A 21,911-nucleotide genomic window follows, 5' to 3' on the forward strand; every position below is an offset into this window, starting at 1 on the left:
TAAAATTGAACCCCCAAAATCAAAGGTCTCCAAACCTGGATGCTATTACCAGGAGGCCCTCCTGGAGCCACCCTGAAAGTCTGGTGCCTCTATCTTCAAAAATGTGCAGCCTGCCTACACACTCAGAAATTCCCCATTGGTTACAATGGAGCAAAGTCACTGCAAAACAAAGAATCTTGGGCAAATTTCTTGGGGTGCCTGGAAGGGGTGTATTTTTAAAGCTAGTAATACCAAATTTTCAAATTTGTCCGAATGTGCCCAAATTTCCCCAGATTCCAGCCAAATCTGCTATTTGTTTCATCTGAATCTCCAACCCTCAAAAGTGATGCTGTTTCAGGGTGGGGGAGAATCCACCCCCAAACAGCATCACTTTCAATTTTGTTTTAACCGTGTTCTTCTTGAGAGCTACCTGGCTTCAGAACTGTGCGAACTCTGGTGGTAATTACATTATTATTTTGAACCCCCAAAAATCAAAAATTATTTTGAACCCCCAAAATCAAAGGTCTCCAAACCTGGATGCTATTACCAGGAGGCCCTCCTGGAGCCACCCTGAAAGTCTGGTGCCTCTATCTTCAAAAATGTGCAGCCTGCCTCACACACTCAGAAATTCCCCATTGGCTACAATGGAGCAAAGTCACTGCAAAACAAAGAATCTTGGGCAAATTTCTTGGGGTGCCTGGAAGGGGTGTATTTTTAAAGCTAGTAATACCAAATTTTCAGGGTATCATTTGTTAACTATTCTTATGATGCCACCCAAGTTTGGTGAAGTTTTGTTCAGGGGGACCTAAAGTTATGGTCCCTCAAATGGGTAGCCCTCATCTCAGGTTAGATCCCATTGAAAACAATGGGGATGGGGGCACCCTCTTTGAGGGTCCATAACTTTGCTTCCCCTGAACCAAATCACCAAATTTGGGTGGTATCATCAGGACAGTCTCTGGATGGTACCCAGAAATTTTGGTGCTGCTAGTCTTAAAAATGCGCCCCCTGCAGTCCAGAACGTGAAAAAAACACTTAAAACATTTAAAAACACACAAACGACCCTGAAATGTTGGCGCCCCCCCACGTGACCAAATGGGGAGTGGCCGGGAACATAGGGTACCCCCTGTCCCTAGGCAGGAACACCACTGGTGTAGTGCCAAGGGAGCAGGGGGTGCGCGATGCATTGGGTGGGCGCCCCTGTGGTGGCTTGGCACGGGCAGGACGCGGCATTCCTGGGGTGTTTTGGGGCTTTCTGGTGGCTTGGAGGGGCACGTGGTGAGCACGCACCGGGTGCACTTCCCCCTCGCTCCATCTCTGGTTGCCAGATCCAGGTTGGGAAACTTCTGGACATTTTGGGGTGGAGCCTGGAGGGGACAGGGACCCGAGTGGAGTTTAATGCCATCAATTCCATCCTTCAAAGCAACCAGCCCCCACCTGGAGGTTGACCTCTGTGGCAGAGGGGGCCAGTTCTGTCCTGCAGGCCCGATTCCACCTCTTAACCTCTCCCAGGGGGGTCCTAGCTCCTCCTAGAGGGACTTCCCTTTCTCTTGGGTAACTTCTGCCACCACCTGGCCATTGTAGGAACTGCCCACTGGGGAGGGTCAGGACCTGTTTCCTTTCAAAGTCCTGCCTCTGTGTCTCCCATTACTCTTTCCTGGGCACCACGGGGACGGGCTCCTGCCTAGTCTGCCCCTGGAGGAATAGCTGCTTGCCAACTACTAGCTTCCCCCCCCGCCCCAGCACACCCTTTTAAAATAGCAGCTCCAAGATGGTGAACATCTATGTGGTACAGAGAACTGCTAACAGTGTGGAGTCGTCAGGATGCTGTAGAGTTGGGATGCTTTAGGGGCTGTTTGGTGCTTTCTTGAGGGTGGGGGTCGGGCTGTCTGTTCTGCCAGGGGCTGGCCAAGGTCATTCTCAGTGGGTACTGTTCTTGCTATCTCACTGCCTGCATATTTTCACAGTGCTCTTCTCATGTGGCGGGGGAGAGGGGATGTGGAAACATATTACTGTTTACTGCGCGGGAAAAGCCAGTCTTGGCTTTTCCAAGCTGTCCTCCAGATCATGAATAAACCTCTGTCCTCTACATGGAGTTTGTTTCCTTTTGGGGGGATCTGACAGGTGCAGTGGTTAACAGCAGCAGACTCTAATTTGGAGAACCGGGTTTGATTCTCCACCCCTCCACTTGAGCAGCAGACTCTTATCTGGTGAACGGGTTTGTTTCCCCACTCCTCCATATGAAGGCTGCTGGGTGACCTTGGGTCAGCCACTGTTCTCTCTGATCTCTTTAAGCCCCACCTACCTCACTAGGTATCTGTTCTGGGGAGAGGAAGGGCAGGGAGTTTGTCAGCTGCCTTCAGAAAGTGGAGGTATTAATCCAAGGTCTTCTTTTACCAGCATCCAAAGTTTAAAAGTATTTATTAAAAAAGAAAAGTTTATGTCAAGGTGGGATTTTTCCCTCCATCAAAGGAATGTCCTGTGGAGGAGCGGGGGAGGCATTCACACCTAGCCAGAGAAGGGGCAGCGCTTGCTCCTCTCTCCTATGTTCGGGGTTCTTTCTCTTCCTTTCATTTCCTTTGATGCTGGCAACTTTGGATAACTAGGCCAACCCTGACACTGACTTTGAAGGGATAGCAGCAGGTGGCTGCTCTATCGCCGCGCTGTCCTTGGGATGTTCGCCTCCCCAACGGTTCTTTCTTTCCACTGTGCCATTCTCACATTCCGAGGGAATGGGAGGGGGTGGTATGGATGCTGTATGAGGATGAAGGCAATTGTAGCCACAAGAGTGATCAGAACCAGCTTTCAGAAAGCCAAGTATATGCTGCAGTTATCAATAAAGACTTCTGATCAAGAATCCAGAGTCTCGTGTTGACTTCAGCCATAGAACCTGACAGTTTATAAGCATACTTTTAGCACAGTGCCAGACTGAGCCAGGGATCCAAAAGAAATGAAACACAATTCCATCTTTCTAGACATGCCCTATCACATGTTAAAATATACAAGAGAATCTTAATCTTAGGATGTTATAGATCTCTACAGAGTTCCTATTACTTGGGGCCGAGAGTTTGACCCCGTATAAGAAGCCAATCGTATAAGAACCCCAACCTGTACTAGCATTTCTAAAAAGGTGAGTGGGGTGAGGCTGGAAAGCAATTGTTCTGACTTCCCCATTCCTCCTGCCCAGAGGGAAATAATGGTTCATAGTTTCCTTCAAACTGCATGTAGAAAAAGCTATTTTTTCACAGCACCCCCAGGGAGAAAGGTTAGGACACAACTGCCATGCCTTTTGACATGTTCTGGACAGCCCTTTGGGTATCAATTATGCTACTGTGAGAAAGAATCTGTTCCAATTCTCTGAGCTTCCAGCTAGTTCTCTTCACTCCCTGAGGGTTAGCAATCCAGGAGTATCCCCAAGGCCCCGAGTCCAGGAATAGTATACTTCAGCTTTATATACCTCTGGCTGATCCAGGTCATCAGAGACTTCATGCTGGAGGCAGAGAGAGGCTTCCAAGGTCTAGAACAGATTCCATTCCTTGGGGCTATCATGCACGAACACCCTGAAAACTCTAGATAGGTTTTTTTCTCACCTTGAAAACAGGATGAACAATAACGGACTGACTTGGGGAAACGGAGGGCCCCATTCTTGATTTGTCACCCATGTGCAAAGGTGAGTAACTTTTGGGGGCCACCATATTTCCAGGTGCTGGGCAAATCCCTCTCAATCTGCAGGCAGGAAAAGAGGTAGCTTCGACCTAAAAATGGGGGAGCTGGAGCACAGAGCTTTGAAGGAGGACATTGACATAGTGTGCATCACAGAGACATGGTGAAATGAGGAGAACCAGTGGGATGGTGTCACATAAAATAGACAATGCAAGGGGAGCTGATTCCCCTACAGAAGTACTGAATATCAATACCAGTTGTGAAGGATAGTCTAATATTAGGAAGAGTTTATCGTCCCCCTGAACCAAGGGCACAAGAGGATTCTGAGATGGAAAAAGAAATTAGAGAGGCCAACAAAAACAAAAATGTAGTGGTAATGGGTGATTTCAACTATCCCCACATAAACTGTAAAAATGCATGTTCAGGTCATAGTAAGGAGAGAGCATTCCTGGATATGCTAAATGACTGTGGCTTAGAGCAGATGGTTGTAGAACCAACCAGGGGAGAGGTGATCCTAGATCTAATTCTATGTGGGACCCAGGACCTGGTGCGGGAAGTCAGTGTTGTTGAGCCGATAGGGAACAGCAACCACAATGCTGTCACATTCAGTATTTCTGCATGCGAGCAAGTGACAACTACTAATGTAGTTACATTCGCCTTCAGAAAGGGAAATTTCTCAAAGGTGAGGGGAATAGTGTGCAGGAAGCTGAAAGGGAAAATCAAGAGAGTCAAAACTGTCCAAGATACTTGGAGGTTATTTAAAAACACAGTAATAAAAGCTTAGCTGGAATGTGTTCCACAGGTTTGGAAAGGCAGCACCCAGTCCAAAAGAAAGCCACCATGGTTAACAAGGGAGGTTGAGGAAATTATCAGAAAAAAGAAAATGTCTTTTAGAAAATGGAAGTCCAGTTTGGCTGATGAAGAATATGAGAGAGAACACAAATGGTGGCAAAAGAGAAACAAGGTAGCTGTAAGGGAGGCAAAAAAAGGATTATGTTACCTAGCTTAACAGGGTTGAACAATATTTTGAGTAGCAATGGAGAAGTACTCAGCTTGGCAATGCGAGAGGTAGGCTAGGAGGGAATCTTTGAGACTATGCATATGGGGAATGAAGGCATGGAGCGTTCCGCAGAGTAATACAAGGAGTCCAAATCAAGTTTAAAATATTTATATGAATTTGGTTTCAAACACACACATACAGCAAGATATGGAGGCACATACACACCAGTTCCTAGAGATAGAAATAGGTGGGAAAATAGGTTTGGAGGATAGGAGGGGAATTGGGAGGCAGCCAGGTGATATGTTACCTAATGACCTAAATGCAGCTGATGATGTGGAAGAAGGCAGGGATTCTATGCCAGCACAGAGATCCCGTAGAAGGACGATATATCGTGTCTCACACGAACGAGATCAAGGGAGGTTCGGGTTTGCAATGAGCAATGAGTTTCAGGTGAGCAAGACTTTTATAGGGTGGATTGCTAGTTTGGGAGGCGAATCCGAGGAACTAGTGAAGATAGTGGTAGACAAGGAAGAAGTTCTGGCAGCCATTGATGAACTAAATGCTACCAAATCCCCTGGCCCAGATTGCATTCACCCAAGAGTTCTTAAAGAGCTCAAGCATGAAATTGCTGATCTTCTCACTTTATTATGCAACTTATCCCTGAAATCTGCCTCCATCCCTGAAGACTGGAAGATGGCCAATGGCACACCAATCTTTAAGAAAGGATCTAGGGGGGACCCGGGAAATTACAGGCCAGTCAGTTTGACATCTGTTCCTGGTAAATTAGTAGAATCTATCATTAAAGATAAAATTATAAAACACGTAGAAAAGCAAGACCTGCTGAGGAAGAGTCAGCATGGCTTTTGCAGAGGCAAATCCTGTAAAATTATGCATGGGGTAGAAAATGACAGAGAGATATTTCTCGCTCTTTCTCACAATACTAGAACCAGGGGGCATCCATTGAAAATGCTGGGGGGAAGAATTAGGACTAATAAAAGGAAACACTTCTTCACACAACATGTGATTGGTGTTTGGAATATGCTGCCACAGGAGGTGGTGATGGCCACTAACCTGGATAGCTTTAAAAGGGACTTGGGCAGATTGATGGAGGAGAAGTCGATCTCTGGCTACCAATCTTGATCCTCTTTGATCTGAGATTGCAAATGCCTTAGCAGACCAGGTGCTCAGGAGCAGCAGCAGCAGCAGCAGGCCATTGGTTTCACCTCCTACATGTTAGCTCCCCAAGGCACCTGGTGGGCCACTGCGAGTAGCAGAGTGCTGGACTAGATGGACTCTGGTCTGATCCAGCAGGCTAGTTCTTATGTTCTTATGTTCTTATGTTCTCTTTCAATAAATTAATAGTAGGACACAGAAATTATTGCTTATAAGGCCCTTGTGCTTTCCAAAGTAAAGTAAGCAGGACATCCCACCAAGGAATCCTGTTTCTAAGGACATCTCAACCAAAACATCAGCTGTGGGGAAGGTGAGAAAAGGGAACAGAGAAAAAGAAAAACAGGGGAAAGATGCAAGAAATGCTGCTGGGGTTTCATTTGCCTAGAGAGAAAGGGAGGGAGACGACTCCTTTGGAGTCCAGGGAACAGTTTCCCGAGCCTGTGCTTAGTTCTAACAGCATTAAAATTATCTCAGGTGAAACAGAGGTCCTCTTTGCAGCAAGTTGACTAACTCCAGAAAACTACAGAATCCACTATTGCTACCTGGATGATTAAAGGCGATCAGATGCGTGAGGCCATAAAAATATCTTCCCCGAAGATTAGCAGGTCACAAACAAGAAGCTCCAAAATCAAGTCAAATCTATAGGTTTGTAAAATCATCCCCCAACCACAGCCATCTGTCCCATTTGATAAGAGTGCACGTTTTTGGCTAACTAAAGATATTATTATTATTATTATTATTATTATTATTATTATTATTATTATTATTATTATTATTATTATTATTATTATTATTATTAATTAATTAAATTTAGTATACCGCCCTATCCCCGAAGGGCTTATGACTTCAAAGACTATGCAAAGTTATGTTTACTTTAACGTCCTAAAACATGTTAAGCAAACATGGGTTCATTCTTGCTACATTTTCTTATAGCCAAACCTTTTTAAAAATATTGATTACAAGTTTATCACATAGATGAACATCTGTTGATCCCCAACCAAGATACCCCATCTTTGAACGACATGTTCACTTCTCTGAAGTTGGCCGTTCTTCCCACTCTCAGCTGCTTCTGCACACGGGACGCAGCACGTTCTGCCCACTGATATAAGTTAGTTTCTTTCTAATCTACAATAAGCCACATTCCTTTGTTTCTTAGCCCTCCCCAAAGTTATTTTGTTCTTGGTCATGCCCTTTTATAAGATTGTCATGTCAGATTGTTATATAAAATTATATAAGATTGTCATGCCCTTATATAAAGCAGTGGTGCGACCGCACTTAGAGTACCGTGTTCAGTTCTGGTTGCCGCATCTCAAAAAGGATATCGAAGAGATAGAAAAAGGGCAGAGAAGGGCAACAAGGATGATTGAGGGACTGGAGCACCTTCCTTATGAGGAGAGGCTGCAGTGTTTGGGACTCTTTCGTTTGGAGAGGAGGCATCTGAGGGGGGATATGATTGAAGTCTATAAAATTATGCATGGGGTAGAAAATGTTGACAGAGAGACATTTTTCTCTCTTTCTCACAATACTAGAACCAGGGGGCATCCATTGAAAATGCTGGGGGGAAGAATTAGGACTAATAAAAGGAAACACTTCTTCACGCAACGTGTGATTGGTGTTTGGAATATGCTACCACAGGAGGTGGTGATGGCCGCTAACCTGGATAGTTTTAAAAGGGGCTTGGTCAGGTTTATGGAAAAGATCGCATCTCTTTGGCTACCAATCTGTGATCACCTCCTTGATCACAAGAATTACAAAGTGCCTTAGTAGACCAGGGTGCTTTCGGGACCAGCAGCAGCAGCAGCAGAGACCATTGCTGCTTTCCCACATCCTGCACTGCGTAGAGCTCCCAAGAGGAATCTTCCCTGGTGGGCCACTGCGAGTAGCAGACTGCTGGACTAGATGGGCTCTGGTCTGATCCAGCAGGCTTGTTCTTATGGTCTCTAGCCTCTCTAGTGGGCTTGTTCAGCTGACAGACGGGGCCACCTCTTCTTCTGACCTGCAGAAACGTCCTCCATGAGCTCTTTGGCCAAGGCCAGCAATGGTTCTCCTGAGCCCATACTGGGAAGGGTGTCTCATAAATTTGAAAAGAACAAACTCCTGGCCATAACTGAGACAGTGTAATCCTAAACAGAGTTACTTCCTTGTAAGAGTGCAACTCAGTTTAGGGGTTTGCTCTAAGACTCTAAGGCTAGTGATTCATGCTGTTTTATAGTGACGCCGGTCATGTATACAGCCACATTTCTGTGACTATAGAGATGCATCTACAAATGTAGAGTAAGACTTCTATAGTACTGTGGAGATGGATCAGAATGTCTATAAATTGTATTTGATTAAGGAATATGGAAATTCATATGAACCAAAGATCCTAAGAATCAAAATGGGTGCTTCTGTATAGTGACTAGCAAGACTGCATGTTTGCAGCAGGTCAAAGGAATGTTAGAAGCTTGTAGTGATTATGCAGGCAAGCAAAGATAACATCTTTAAGATCTTGGCCAACGTGACAGCAGACATGTGCATTTTATAACTTTGTTTTTGGGTTAGAATAGAATGTGATTAGTTAAATTAAAAAGTGTTTTTCTACATACCGTATATACTCGCGCATAAGTCAAGGTTTTCAGCCTTTTTTAAGGCTGAAAAATGCCCCCCTCGACTTATACGCGGGTCCCACTTACCGGTAATTCTTGGGTGGTGTTCCCCCTGTCCTTTCTTCGCTCTGATCTGCCTTCTTCTCTGCCGCCCCTCTTTCAGCCATTCTCTGTGCTTAGTTTTCTGTTTTGCTTTTGAATGGCAGGCCCCCTCACTAACTCACCCTTTTTTCCCCTTTCCCGGCAGGCTGTAAGACTTGGTTCAGAGAAGCTGCCTGTTGGGCAGCCTGCCTCTATGATTTTCTTAAAGGGGCAATGCTGCAAAGATTGCTTAAGCAACCTTTGGAGCATTACCCCTTTTTTAAGAAAACCACAGAGAGCAGACTGCCCAACAGGCCAGCTTCTCTGAAATCAGAAATCTTACAGCCTGCGGAAGGCAGGAAATGGGTGCGTTAGTGACTGCTTCTTGCCTTCTTCTCTGCAGCCTTTTTCTCTGTCAGCCCCCTTTCAGCCAGCTTTCTGTGCCTCGATTCTCCTCTGCCTTTTCTCCATCAAGCACCTCCCATACCGTTCACACCTCCACGGCCCCTAGTTTATCCCTCTCCCCAGGACCCACCTTGCGCCCTCTTTTAAAAAGCCTCCTTCAGAAGGCTTCTGGGGCGCTCCTTTCCCCCAACTGCGGCTCCTTTGCCTGCTCAGCGCTCCACCTCCCCATGGACCTTTCCCACCCTCGACTTATACGCGAGTCAATAAGGTTCCCAGTTCTTCAAGGCAAAATTAGGTGCCTCGACTTATACGCGGATCGACTTATACGTGAGTATATACGGTAGTTAAATGAACATAGAAATGAAAATGAGAGATTCACATGTATTAGTATTTCACTATAATTCTATTGTGTTAGAATCAATGTTTGTAAAATTGTTTAAATGTTTTAACATTTCAAACTGGGAGAGAAGGGAAGTTTTATGATCCTAAGGAATGTCAGAATGCTGCATACCTTAAGGACATATCTCTCTGGGAGAAAACTAAGAAAACGGGTTTTTCTTGGAAACAAGAAAGACAGAGGCTAGTTTTATTGCAGCCCTTTGCATATGGGTAGAGGGGCATGAGCTAAGGAAACTGACACGTAGAATAGAAACTGTCTTCATGTGACAAGGAGACAGATCTATCCAATAGGATTTTAAGATTCATGCTTATAGCACGTGAAAGAGGTATGGATTATGTACGTGAAACTTAAGGGGATGAACTGTGTGACGTCTGTACTCTCTGTATCTATAAAAACTAAGGTTCTTCCTATGTTGGGCGTGTCTCTCACTTGAGAGCACCCGGGGCGTGCCTCTCCCTCGGGAGAGTTCACCTTCTGTAACTTTCAAAATTTCTGTGTCTATAAAATTGATCCTTTTGTATGAAGTGGGGGGGGGATGCCTCTTAAGGGGACACCCTGGTCAGATACTTATGCTGTCCAGTAAACTTATCTTCTGTTTCAAAACTGCTTCTTGGGTGTTTTCTAACTTTAAGTTTTTCTTAAATTAATTCAGCTGTGTAGGACCAGAGACGTGGTCCTGGGGCTGATTCTCAAGATCTATATATATAGACATATTCTTTTTGTTTGGTTGACAGTATCCATGTGGGACAGTATTTCATGAACCCACTTCTTCTACAAGACTTCAGTGAGATTCACTCCCCTGAGAGGGATCCCAACTATCCTTACCAAGCAAAATGTCTCCTCACAGTCAATTATTTTCTCCTCATTCTCTATGGGAGTGAAAAATCAGACACAAGTGGTGGAATTTGTCTTCCTGGGTTTCTCTGGAATTTCACACGGACACACCTACCTCTTTTTGGCATTCCTAGCCATCTACTTGGTCACTGTACTGGGGAACCTCATGATATTTACCATGATTCAACTGGATTCCAGCCTCCACACCCCCATGTATTATTTCCTCAGCCACCTCTCCTGCTTTGATATTTGCATCTCCTCAGTCACCGTCCCTAAAATCCTGGTGAACTTCTTGCGCCAGCAACAGACCATCTCCTACAACGAGTGCATGGCCCAGATGTTCTTCCTGATCTCCTTCTCAGGGGCGGAGGCTGCACTGCTGGCTGTCATGGCCTACGACCGCTATGCTGCCATCTGTAAACCTTTGCATTACTCCCGCCTCATGAACACCAAGGTGTGCACCGTACTGGCCTTTGCCACTTGGGTCTGGGGCCTTCTAAACTCCACTCTTCACACAGCTCTCAGCTTCAAATTGGACTTCTGTGGAGTCAACCAGATTCATCACATCTTCTGCGATCTCCCTCCACTGATGAAAATTGCTTGCAATGATGCACACATCAATGAATTGGCACTCCACGTAGCAAGCATTTTTGTGGCTGAGGGGCCCTTTGCAATCATTGTGTTCTCATATGCCTTCATCCTGTCCTCCATCTTGAAGATCCGTTCCACCACTGGGAAGCGCAAAGCTTTTTCCACCTGTGCTTCACATGTCATTGTTGTCTTCATTTACTATGGAAATGCATTACTGAACTATAACCGTCCAAGCGCCGGTTACTCCTTGGCGACGGACACTTTGGTTTCCACCATGTACTGCATCATCACCCCAATGCTGAACCCCCTCATCTACAGCCTCCGCAACAAGGAGGTGAAGGCGGCCCTCAAGAAGGCAGTGGACAGCTGGAGGAAGTCTGAGCATCACCACTCTATAAGCTAGGGCAGGTGGCAGGTGTTTCGTGTTCTGCTTGAGAGCTACCTGGCTTCAGAACGGTGTGAACTCTGGTGGTAATTGGATTAATATTTTGCTAATGTGAGGGACACCGAATGGACAAGGAAGACACCGAATCTATGGCCCTTTCCACACGGGCCATATATGGCGCCCTGGGGACGGCAAAAACTCCGTCCCCAGGGAGCCGTTCGCACAGACGGCGCTGCTAAAACACAGCAGCGCTGACCTGGCTCCCCTCCACCACCCCCAGGGCAGCATCAGGCCGCCTCCAAAAACCTCCCTCCTGGAGGGAGGTTTTTGGAAAACACCGCGTTCCCGCCGGCGCGGTGTGAATGGCACCGCCGGGAACATGCTGTTTTCCCCATCCCTCTCCCACTCACCTCATCAGCCTGCATCACTCTACTGGACTGCTGAGACCCTCCCTCGCTGTCCTCCGACCCCTGGAGGTCGGAGGGCAGCGTGGGCGGGTCTTAGGAGTCCAGCAGAGCTTTAACGAGCAGCGAGGTGGGGAACGGGGAAAGAAGGCGTGCTCTGTCGCGGAGCTGCCTCTCCGCTTCCCGACACTCTCGGCGCGAGGCCGGCCTCGCATGACTCCGATGCGAAGCGCCCCCACCCCTCCACTGGCAGAATTCCTGCCGGTGCAGGGGCGCCCTTTCCGCAGTGCGGAAAGGGCCTGTAGTAGAACTGAAAGAAAATCAACAGGTTGTTGAAATTGAGTAACAAGCTCCAGAATAATAAGAATTTAGAAAGTTAGAGAGGCAAAGGAATAGAAAAGTTTAACCACAAGGAAGAGCACGCAACATGCACCGTTCGATTCATGCCCTGTCCTGAGCATCTCTCAGTAGAGGGACATGAAATAACGGATGCCACAATAAAATATTGCTAGTCTTTAAGGTGCCCCAAGAATCTTGCCCATTCCTGCTACATCTGCCTAATGAAGCCGCCCCCCTGGAAAAAGCTCAGATTCTCAGTCACTGGCTGGGTCCCTTTTCTCATCAATGCTTTATTATTCTGGACAGGCAGAAGAGTGTGGGGTGGGGAGAAATAGGGTTTGCAGCAGGGCAGGGAGGAACAGGGTTTCCAGATCCAGGTTGGGAAACTTCTGGACACGTGGGGTGGAGTCTGGAAGGAACAGGGACCTCAGTGGAAGGGGCAGCGCTTGCTCTCCTCTCCTATGTTAACAAACCTTTCTCTTTCTCTTTCCTTTGATGCTGGGTGGGTGGCAGGTGGCTGTTACATCACTGCACTGTCCTTGGGCTGTTCACCTCCCCAATGGTTCTTTCTTTCCACTGCGTCTTGTTGCAAGCGTGATCAGAACTGGATTCTGCAAAGCCAGGTACCTGCTGTTATTATCAATAAAGATTTCTGATCAAGAATCCAGAGTCTCGTGTTGACTTCAGCCATAGAACCTGACAGCTTATAAGCATACTTTTAGCACAGTACCAGACTGAGCAAGGGATGGGATCCAAAAGAAATGAAACACAATTCCATCTTTCTACACATGCCCTATCACGAGTTAAAATATACGAGAGAATATTAAGCTTAGGATATTATAGATCTCTACAGAGTTCCTATTACCTGGAGCTGAGAGTTTGACCCCCCAAACCAATTGTCCTTGCAACCTGTACTAGCATTTCTAAAAAGGTGAGTGGGGTAGGGCTGGAAAGCAATTGATCTGACTTCCCCATTCCTCCTGCCCAGAGGGAAATAATGCCCATTTCTTTACAGCACCCCCAGGGATAAATGTTAGGACACAACGTGCATTCTGACATGTTCTGGACAGCCCTTTGGGTATCAATTATATCACTGTGAGAAAGAATCTGTTGCAATTCTCTGAGCTTCCAGCTAGTTCTCTTCACTCCCTGAGGGTTAGCAATCCAGGAGTATCCCCAAGGCCCACAGCCCAAGAATAGTATACTTCAGCTTTGTATACTTCTGGCTGCTCCAGGGCATCAGAGACTTCATGCTGGAGGCAGAGAGAGCCTTCCAAGGTCTAGAACAGATTCCGTGTCTAGGGGCCATCATGCACGAACACCCTGAAAGCCCCAGATAAGGTGTTCTCATCTTGAAGACAGGATGAGCAAGAATGGACAGACTTGAGGAAAAGGAGGTCCCCATCCTTGACTTGTCACCCATGTGCAAAGGTGAGTGACTTTTGGGGGGCCACCATATTTCCAGGTGCTGGGCAAATCCCTCTCAATCTGCAGGCAGGAAATGAGGTAGCTTCTGGAGCCCTCTTCTTGAGCCACATGAGCGTTATTGAGCTATCAGTTTGTTCAGATTTAAGATGAGTTTAGTAGAAGGGAATGGGTACTGCTTATATTTTTCCTTGAGTAATGCAATATACAAGAATGAGGGACAACTGTTAGTGTCTTTGAGTGTCTCTAATCGAGATAATCTTTCAATTAATTCATAACAACACAGAGTTATTATTGCTTATAAGGCCTCTGTGCTTTCCAAAGTAAAGTAAGCAGAATATCCCACCCATGAATTCTGTCCTAAGGACATCTCAACCTATGCTGCATTTTCTTAAAACCATTTGACCATTTATAATCTTATAACCATTTAAGCATTGAATAATCTCGATTACAAGTATCATATAAATGAACATCTGTTGGTCCCCAACCAAGATACCCCATCTTTGGACGACATGTTCACTTCTCTGAAGTTCTTCCCATTCTCAGCTGCATCTGCACACGGAAAGTGGTGTTAGTGTACAAGGCTTTAACAAGGGCAGGCAGCCTGCCGTCTATGCCCATTTTCATAAGTTTTTTCCCATAGAAGTTCCCTGCTCACTGAGTCAAATGCCCCATTTAGGTCTAAAAAGGCAACATACAAGTTGGATTTGCCCCTTGCAACATGCTTAGATATCATCATATTTAGAAGAATGGCATGGTCTAATGTCGAAGAGGAAGAAGGTTTGGATTTATATCCCCCCTTTCTCTCCTGCAGGAGACTCAAAGGGGCTGACAATCTCCTTGCCCTTCCCCCCTCACAACAAACACCCTGTGAGGTGGGTGGGGCTGAGAGAGCTCCGAGAAGCTGTGACTAGCCCAAGGTCACCCAGCTGGCGTGTGTGGGAGTGCACAGGCTAATCTGAATTCCCCAGAGAAGCCTCCACAGCTCAGGCGGCAGAGCTGGGAATCAAACCCAGTTCCTCCAGATTAGATACACGAGCTCTTAACCTCCTACGCCACTGCAAGGTGGCAGATTGTTTTTAAGTGGGAAATGGAAACCATTTGCATTCCATGTACCCACTCATCCACAGATTTATGGCTCTCTGACAACTGAATCCAGTAAAATTCTAGAGATTAGGCGACTTTGGGGGCATTCTCAGGACTTTCTTAGAATGCACCTGCTCTTAACCACTATGCCACTGCTGAGGGTGAGGAGGTTTGTCGGACAGTGAGTGTGAGAATGCCCCATGAGGGAAAGCACGAGAGATACCTGGCAGGACAGACAGGCACCCAGTCAGTCAGTCACAAGCCTTTATTGGCATAAAATAAACATACAAAATCAGCATACAAAATTTGCCCATTATTGCTCACAATTATAGACACTGGTACTAAAATACTAAATACTAAAATATATACATGGTCCTTCTGTAACTATAGGACATTCCTTCAGCTAAGTTAACTCACTTAAACGTCATCGGATACTGACAGAAGCTAGAAAAATTACTGCTGGCTATATGTGGTCATAATACATAGACATTGGTTGGTATTCATCTAGACTTACGTCTATTATTGTTAGCAGAAATTTTGCTACATTCTCACACACTGTGGGATCCATGTTGTTCAAAAGCATAGGTATCTTAAGAGCATCAGTTAGATTGTTATACAGAAATGGGATAAGTGCAGATTGTGACATTCTGATTTTTGCAAACCTTACACAATGAAAGAGGGTATGATCGAGTGTCTCCACCTGACCCATATTGCATGGACATAGCCTCCTCTGTTTATCAATTTGTTGATATCTGCCATAGAGCAGCATAGAGGGCATTAGATTGAATCTGGCCAGTGTTAAAGCTCTTCTTAATTTAGGGTTGGTGATCCACTGTAAATAATTGGCCATGTGTCCTTGTTCAATTGGAATAAGCAGGGTCAGGGGGGGACAGGCACCCATAAGAGCGGCACAGCCTCGAGATCAGGCAGGTGGGAAGAGAGAGGAGAAGGCCTACCCAGGTGCAGTAAAGATAAGAACAAGAGCTGGTGGAGGGGGAAAGCTCTTAACCTCCTATGCCACTGCTGCTCCTGTAGATTTCCCTTTAGTAAATCCGATTTGTTCTGGGCCAATAATCTAATTTCCATTGGCCCATAAGGTTAATTTGTTTGAGAGATATTTAGCGTATAGCTTTCCTGCAATAGATGATAGACTAATAGTCCTGGTGCTGGTGTCGGGCGGTGGCTGCTGCAGGAATAGCTGAGGCGTTAAGCTGGCACGATGGTGGAGGTGAGGAGGGGTTGGTAGTTCCTGCTCAGTTTGGGGTTCAGGGCTCGGAAGGTGTCCTTCTTCTGGGTGCTGCCTGGAGGAAGCAGATTGTTGAGTGGGCCGGGGTGGCTTTCCGCTTCCTTGGCGTGGAGAGCATCCCTTCCCGTGCCCATTTAGGGAAAGATGCAGGGGTGTGTGGATGACTACGAGGAACTGGTGCTTGCCTTCTAGGTTTGGATTTGGATTTATGCTTTCTGGGGCCCCTTCCGCACACGCAACATAATGCATTTTCAAACCACTTCTATGTGGGACCCAGGACCTGGTGCGGGAAGTGGATTTTGCCATTCCGCACAGCTTCAAAGGGCACTGAAAGCAGTTTGAAAGTGCATTATTCTGCATGTGCGGAAGGAGCCAGGGTTTGGATAAAAGAAATTGAACTGTTCCTTTTATGTCATTTGGTTTCTGTTTCCTTGAACTGGAACCTAGCTTATTAGAAGCATGAAGTTAGCAAACACACAAAGAGGCATACATTTAACCAAGAGATTTGATCCTGGTGTTGAAGTGGATTGTACTAACAATCACCACTATCTCTAACAGTGCAAGGTCCACGTTAGCCCAAATAAACTCAAAAATACACACGTTGCACTCTGGCCGTGTCCAATCTTATATATTGATCTTACATATAACTAAACAACTTAACACTTCTGTTTGTATTTACATTTCCTTATTTCTCTGACAAAGTTCTTAAAGGTACAGCATAAGTCTTCCAACTCTTATAACTAAACATAAATAATCACTTAGTCCATTCAATTCTTTGTTCAGAAACAAAGCTTCAGTTCCATATAGTCCATATTCCAATTCTGTAGGTTCTACATAAAAACGTCTCGCGCGTATAGAACATTTTTCGTGCGTCTTCCTCAGTATGCCAATATCTGAAATAAAGTTACACAGATACATATATACTGAAATCAAAATTATGCCTAATCATCCATCTTTCCTGCACCAGTCCATTTCTCAATTAATCTTTTGTTTTTATTACTCCCATTACTAAATGGCTCTCTGTTAAGAGTTGCCCACTCCCATCTCTGCCTTCCTTTTGTCTTTCATAAGAACATAAGAACATAAGAACAAGCCAGCTGGATCAGACCAGAGTCCATCTAGTCCAGCTCTCTGCTACTCGCACTGGCCCACCAGGTGCCTTTGGGAGCTCACCTGCAGGATGTGAAAGCAACGGCCTTCTGCAGCTGTTGCTCCCGATCACCTGGTCTGTTAAGGCATTTGCAATCTCAGATCAAAGAGGATCAAGATTGGTAGCCATAAATTGACTTCTCCTCCATCAATCTGTCCAAGCCCTTTTTAAAGCTACCCAGTGGGGGGGGGGGGGGTGGGGGGGGGGGGGGGGGAGGATAGGGGGGGGGGGGGGGAAGGGAGGGAGGGTTCTGGGGGGGGGGGGGGGGGGGGGGGGGGGTCTGGGGGGGGAGGGGGGGAGGGCCTGGGGGGGGGGGGGGGTGGGGGGGGGGGGGTGGTGGGGGGGAGGGGGGTGGGGGGGGGGTGGGCTTTGGGGGGGGGGGGGGGTGGGGGGGGGGGGGGGTGGGGGGGGGGGGGTTTGGGGGGGGGGGAGGGGACTGGGGGGGGGGGGGGGGGGGGGGGGGGGGGGGTGGTGTGAGGGGGGGGTGGGGGGGGGGGGGGGTGGGGGGGGGGGGGGGTGGGGGGGGGGGGGGGTGGGGGGGGGGGGGGGTGGGGGGGGGGGGGGGTGGGGGGGGGGGGGGGTGGGGGGGGGGGGGGGTGGGGGGGGGGGGGGGTGGGGGGGGGGGGGGGTGGGGGGGGGGGGGGGTGGGGGGGGGGGGGGGTGGGGGGGGGGGGGGGTGGGGGGGGGGGGGGGTGGGGGGGGGGGGGGGTGGGGGGGGGGGGGGGTGGGGGGGGGGGGGGGTGGGGGGGGGGGGGGGTGGGGGGGGGGGGGGGTGGGGGGGGGGGGGGGTGGGGGGGGGGGGGGGTGGGGGGGGGGGGGGGTGGGGGGGGGGGGGGGTGGGGGGGGGGGGGGGTGGGGGGGGGGGGGGGTGGGGGGGGGGGGGGGTGGGGGGGGGGGGGGGTGGGGGGGGGGGGGGGTGGGGGGGGGGGGGGGTGGGGGGGGGGGGGGGTGGGGGGGGGGGGGGGTGGGGGGGGGGGGGGGTGGGGGGGGGGGGGGGTGGGGGGGGGGGGGGGTGGGGGGGGGGGGGGGTGGGGGGGGGGGGGGGTGGGGGGGGGGGGGGGTGGGGGGGGGGGGGGGTGGGGGGGGGGGGGGGTGGGGGGGGGGGGGGGTGGGGGGGGGGGGGGGTGGGGGGGGGGGGGGGTGGGGGGGGGGGGGGGTGGGGGGGGGGGGGGGTGGGGGGGGGGGGGGGTGGGGGGGGGGGGGGGTGGGGGGGGGGGGGGGTGGGGGGGGGGGGGGGTGGGGGGGGGGGGGGGTGGGGGGGGGGGGGGGTGGGGGGGGGGGGGGGTGGGGGGGGGGGGGGGTGGGGGGGGGGGGGGGTGGGGGGGGGGGGGGGTGGGGGGGGGGGGGGGTGGGGGGGGGGGGGGGTGGGGGGGGGGGGGGGTGGGGGGGGGGGGGGGTGGGGGGGGGGGGGGGTGGGGGGGGGGGGGGGTGGGGGGGGGGGGGGGTGGGGGGGGGGGGGGGTGGGGGGGGGGGGGGGTGGGGGGGGGGGGGGGTGGGGGGGGGGGGGGGTGGGGGGGGGGGGGGGTGGGGGGGGGGGGGGGTGGGGGGGGGGGGGGGTGGGGGGGGGGGGGGGTGGGGGGGGGGGGGGGTGGGGGGGGGGGGGGGTGGGGGGGGGGGGGGGTGGGGGGGGGGGGGGGTGGGGGGGGGGGGGGGTGGGGGGGGGGGGGGGTGGGGGGGGGGGGGGGTGGGGGGGGGGGGGGGTGGGGGGGGGGGGGGGTGGGGGGGGGGGGGGGTGGGGGGGGGGGGGGGTGGGGGGGGGGGGGGGTGGGGGGGGGGGGGGGTGGGGGGGGGGGGGGGTGGGGGGGGGGGGGGGTGGGGGGGGGGGGGGGTGGGGGGGGGGGGGGGTGGGGGGGGGGGGGGGTGGGGGGGGGGGGGGGTGGGGGGGGGGGGGGGTGGGGGGGGGGGGGGGTGGGGGGGGGGGGGGGTGGGGGGGGGGGGGGGTGGGGGGGGGGGGGGGTGGGGGGGGGGGGGGGTGGGGGGGGGGGGGGGTGGGGGGGGGGGGGGGTGGGGGGGGGGGGGGGTGGGGGGGGGGGGGGGTGGGGGGGGGGGGGGGTGGGGGGGGGGGGGGGTGGGGGGGGGGGGGGGTGGGGGGGGGGGGGGGTGGGGGGGGGGGGGGGTGGGGGGGGGGGGGGGTGGGGGGGGGGGGGGGTGGGGGGGGGGGGGGGTGGGGGGGGGGGGGGGTGGGGGGGGGGGGGGGTGGGGGGGGGGGGGGGTGGGGGGGGGGGGGGGTGGGGGGGGGGGGGGGTGGGGGGGGGGGGGGGTGGGGGGGGGGGGGGGTGGGGGGGGGGGGGGGTGGGGGGGGGGGGGGGTGGGGGGGGGGGGGGGTGGGGGGGGGGGGGGGTGGGGGGGGGGGGGGGTGGGGGGGGGGGGGGGTGGGGGGGGGGGGGGGTGGGGGGGGGGGGGGGTGGGGGGGGGGGGGGGTGGGGGGGGGGGGGGGTGGGGGGGGGGGGGGGTGGGGGGGGGGGGGGGTGGGGGGGGGGGGGGGTGGGGGGGGGGGGGGGTGGGGGGGGGGGGGGGTGGGGGGGGGGGGGGGTGGGGGGGGGGGGGGGTGGGGGGGGGGGGGGGTGGGGGGGGGGGGGGGTGGGGGGGGGGGGGGGTGGGGGGGGGGGGGGGTGGGGGGGGGGGGGGGTGGGGGGGGGGGGGGGTGGGGGGGGGGGGGGGTGGGGGGGGGGGGGGGTGGGGGGGGGGGGGGGTGGGGGGGGGGGGGGGTGGGGGGGGGGGGGGGTGGGGGGGGGGGGGGGTGGGGGGGGGGGGGGGTGGGGGGGGGGGGGGGTGGGGGGGGGGGGGGGTGGGGGGGGGGGGGGGTGGGGGGGGGGGGGGGTGGGGGGGGGGGGGGGTGGGGGGGGGGGGGGGTGGGGGGGGGGGGGGGTGGGGGGGGGGGGGGGTGGGGGGGGGGGGGGGTGGGGGGGGGGGGGGGTGGGGGGGGGGGGGGGTGGGGGGGGGGGGGGGTGGGGGGGGGGGGGGGTGGGGGGGGGGGGGGGTGGGGGGGGGGGGGGGTGGGGGGGGGGGGGGGTGGGGGGGGGGGGGGGTGGGGGGGGGGGGGGGTGGGGGGGGGGGGGGGTGGGGGGGGGGGGGGGTGGGGGGGGGGGGGGGTGGGGGGGGGGGGGGGTGGGGGGGGGGGGGGGTGGGGGGGGGGGGGGGTGGGGGGGGGGGGGGGTGGGGGGGGGGGGGGGTGGGGGGGGGGGGGGGTGGGGGGGGGGGGGGGTGGGGGGGGGGGGGGGTGGGGGGGGGGGGGGGTGGGGGGGGGGGGGGGTGGGGGGGGGGGGGGGTGGGGGGGGGGGGGGGTGGGGGGGGGGGGGGGTGGGGGGGGGGGGGGGTGGGGGGGGGGGGGGGTGGGGGGGGGGGGGGGTGGGGGGGGGGGGGGGTGGGGGGGGGGGGGGGTGGGGGGGGGGGGGGGTGGGGGGGGGGGGGGGTGGGGGGGGGGGGGGGTGGGGGGGGGGGGGGGTGGGGGGGGGGGGGGGTGGGGGGGGGGGGGGGTGGGGGGGGGGGGGGGTGGGGGGGGGGGGGGGTGGGGGGGGGGGGGGGTGGGGGGGGGGGGGGGTGGGGGGGGGGGGGGGTGGGGGGGGGGGGGGGTGGGGGGGGGGGGGGGTGGGGGGGGGGGGGGGTGGGGGGGGGGGGGGGTGGGGGGGGGGGGGGGTGGGGGGGGGGGGGGGTGGGGGGGGGGGGGGGTGGGGGGGGGGGGGGGTGGGGGGGGGGGGGGGTGGGGGGGGGGGGGGGTGGGGGGGGGGGGGGGTGGGGGGGGGGGGGGGTGGGGGGGGGGGGGGGTGGGGGGGGGGGGGGGTGGGGGGGGGGGGGGGTGGGGGGGGGGGGGGGTGGGGGGGGGGGGGGGTGGGGGGGGGGGGGGGTGGGGGGGGGGGGGGGTGGGGGGGGGGGGGGGTGGGGGGGGGGGGGGGTGGGGGGGGGGGGGGGTGGGGGGGGGGGGGGGTGGGGGGGGGGGGGGGTGGGGGGGGGGGGGGGTGGGGGGGGGGGGGGGTGGGGGGGGGGGGGGGTGGGGGGGGGGGGGGGTGGGGGGGGGGGGGGGTGGGGGGGGGGGGGGGTGGGGGGGGGGGGGGGTGGGGGGGGGGGGGGGTGGGGGGGGGGGGGGGTGGGGGGGGGGGGGGGTGGGGGGGGGGGGGGGTGGGGGGGGGGGGGGGTGGGGGGGGGGGGGGGTGGGGGGGGGGGGGGGTGGGGGGGGGGGGGGGTGGGGGGGGGGGGGGGTGGGGGGGGGGGGGGGTGGGGGGGGGGGGGGGTGGGGGGGGGGGGGGGTGGGGGGGGGGGGGGGTGGGGGGGGGGGGGGGTGGGGGGGGGGGGGGGTGGGGGGGGGGGGGGGTGGGGGGGGGGGGGGGTGGGGGGGGGGGGGGGTGGGGGGGGGGGGGGGTGGGGGGGGGGGGGGGTGGGGGGGGGGGGGGGTGGGGGGGGGGGGGGGTGGGGGGGGGGGGGGGTGGGGGGGGGGGGGGGTGGGGGGGGGGGGGGGTGGGGGGGGGGGGGGGTGGGGGGGGGGGGGGGTGGGGGGGGGGGGGGGTGGGGGGGGGGGGGGGTGGGGGGGGGGGGGGGTGGGGGGGGGGGGGGGTGGGGGGGGGGGGGGGTGGGGGGGGGGGGGGGTGGGGGGGGGGGGGGGTGGGGGGGGGGGGGGGTGGGGGGGGGGGGGGGTGGGGGGGGGGGGGGGTGGGGGGGGGGGGGGGTGGGGGGGGGGGGGGGTGGGGGGGGGGGGGGGTGGGGGGGGGGGGGGGTGGGGGGGGGGGGGGGTGGGGGGGGGGGGGGGTGGGGGGGGGGGGGGGTGGGGGGGGGGGGGGGTGGGGGGGGGGGGGGGTGGGGGGGGGGGGGGGTGGGGGGGGGGGGGGGTGGGGGGGGGGGGGGGTGGGGGGGGGGGGGGGTGGGGGGGGGGGGGGGTGGGGGGGGGGGGGGGTGGGGGGGGGGGGGGGTGGGGGGGGGGGGGGGTGGGGGGGGGGGGGGGTGGGGGGGGGGGGGGGTGGGGGGGGGGGGGGGTGGGGGGGGGGGGGGGTGGGGGGGGGGGGGGGTGGGGGGGGGGGGGGGTGGGGGGGGGGGGGGGTGGGGGGGGGGGGGGGTGGGGGGGGGGGGGGGTGGGGGGGGGGGGGGGTGGGGGGGGGGGGGGGTGGGGGGGGGGGGGGGTGGGGGGGGGGGGGGGTGGGGGGGGGGGGGGGTGGGGGGGGGGGGGGGTGGGGGGGGGG

At 56.6% G+C, this 21,911-nt stretch overlaps 1 protein-coding gene across 1 annotated transcript; it reads left to right on the forward strand.

Annotated features, from left to right (window-relative positions):
* The first annotated feature begins 10,154 nt into the window (after positions 1–10,154).
* Positions 10,155–11,111, forward strand: LOC125434655 (olfactory receptor 5V1-like). The gene has a single exon (XM_048500197.1). The coding sequence runs from the start codon at positions 10,155–10,157 to the stop codon at positions 11,109–11,111; it is 957 nt and encodes a 318-aa protein (XP_048356154.1).
* The last annotated feature ends 10,800 nt before the right edge of the window (positions 11,112–21,911 follow it).

This window comes from Sphaerodactylus townsendi, linkage group LG06 (assembly GCF_021028975.2).
Source record: "Sphaerodactylus townsendi isolate TG3544 linkage group LG06, MPM_Stown_v2.3, whole genome shotgun sequence".
In the NCBI taxonomy this organism is placed as follows: Eukaryota; Metazoa; Chordata; class Lepidosauria; order Squamata; family Sphaerodactylidae; genus Sphaerodactylus; species Sphaerodactylus townsendi.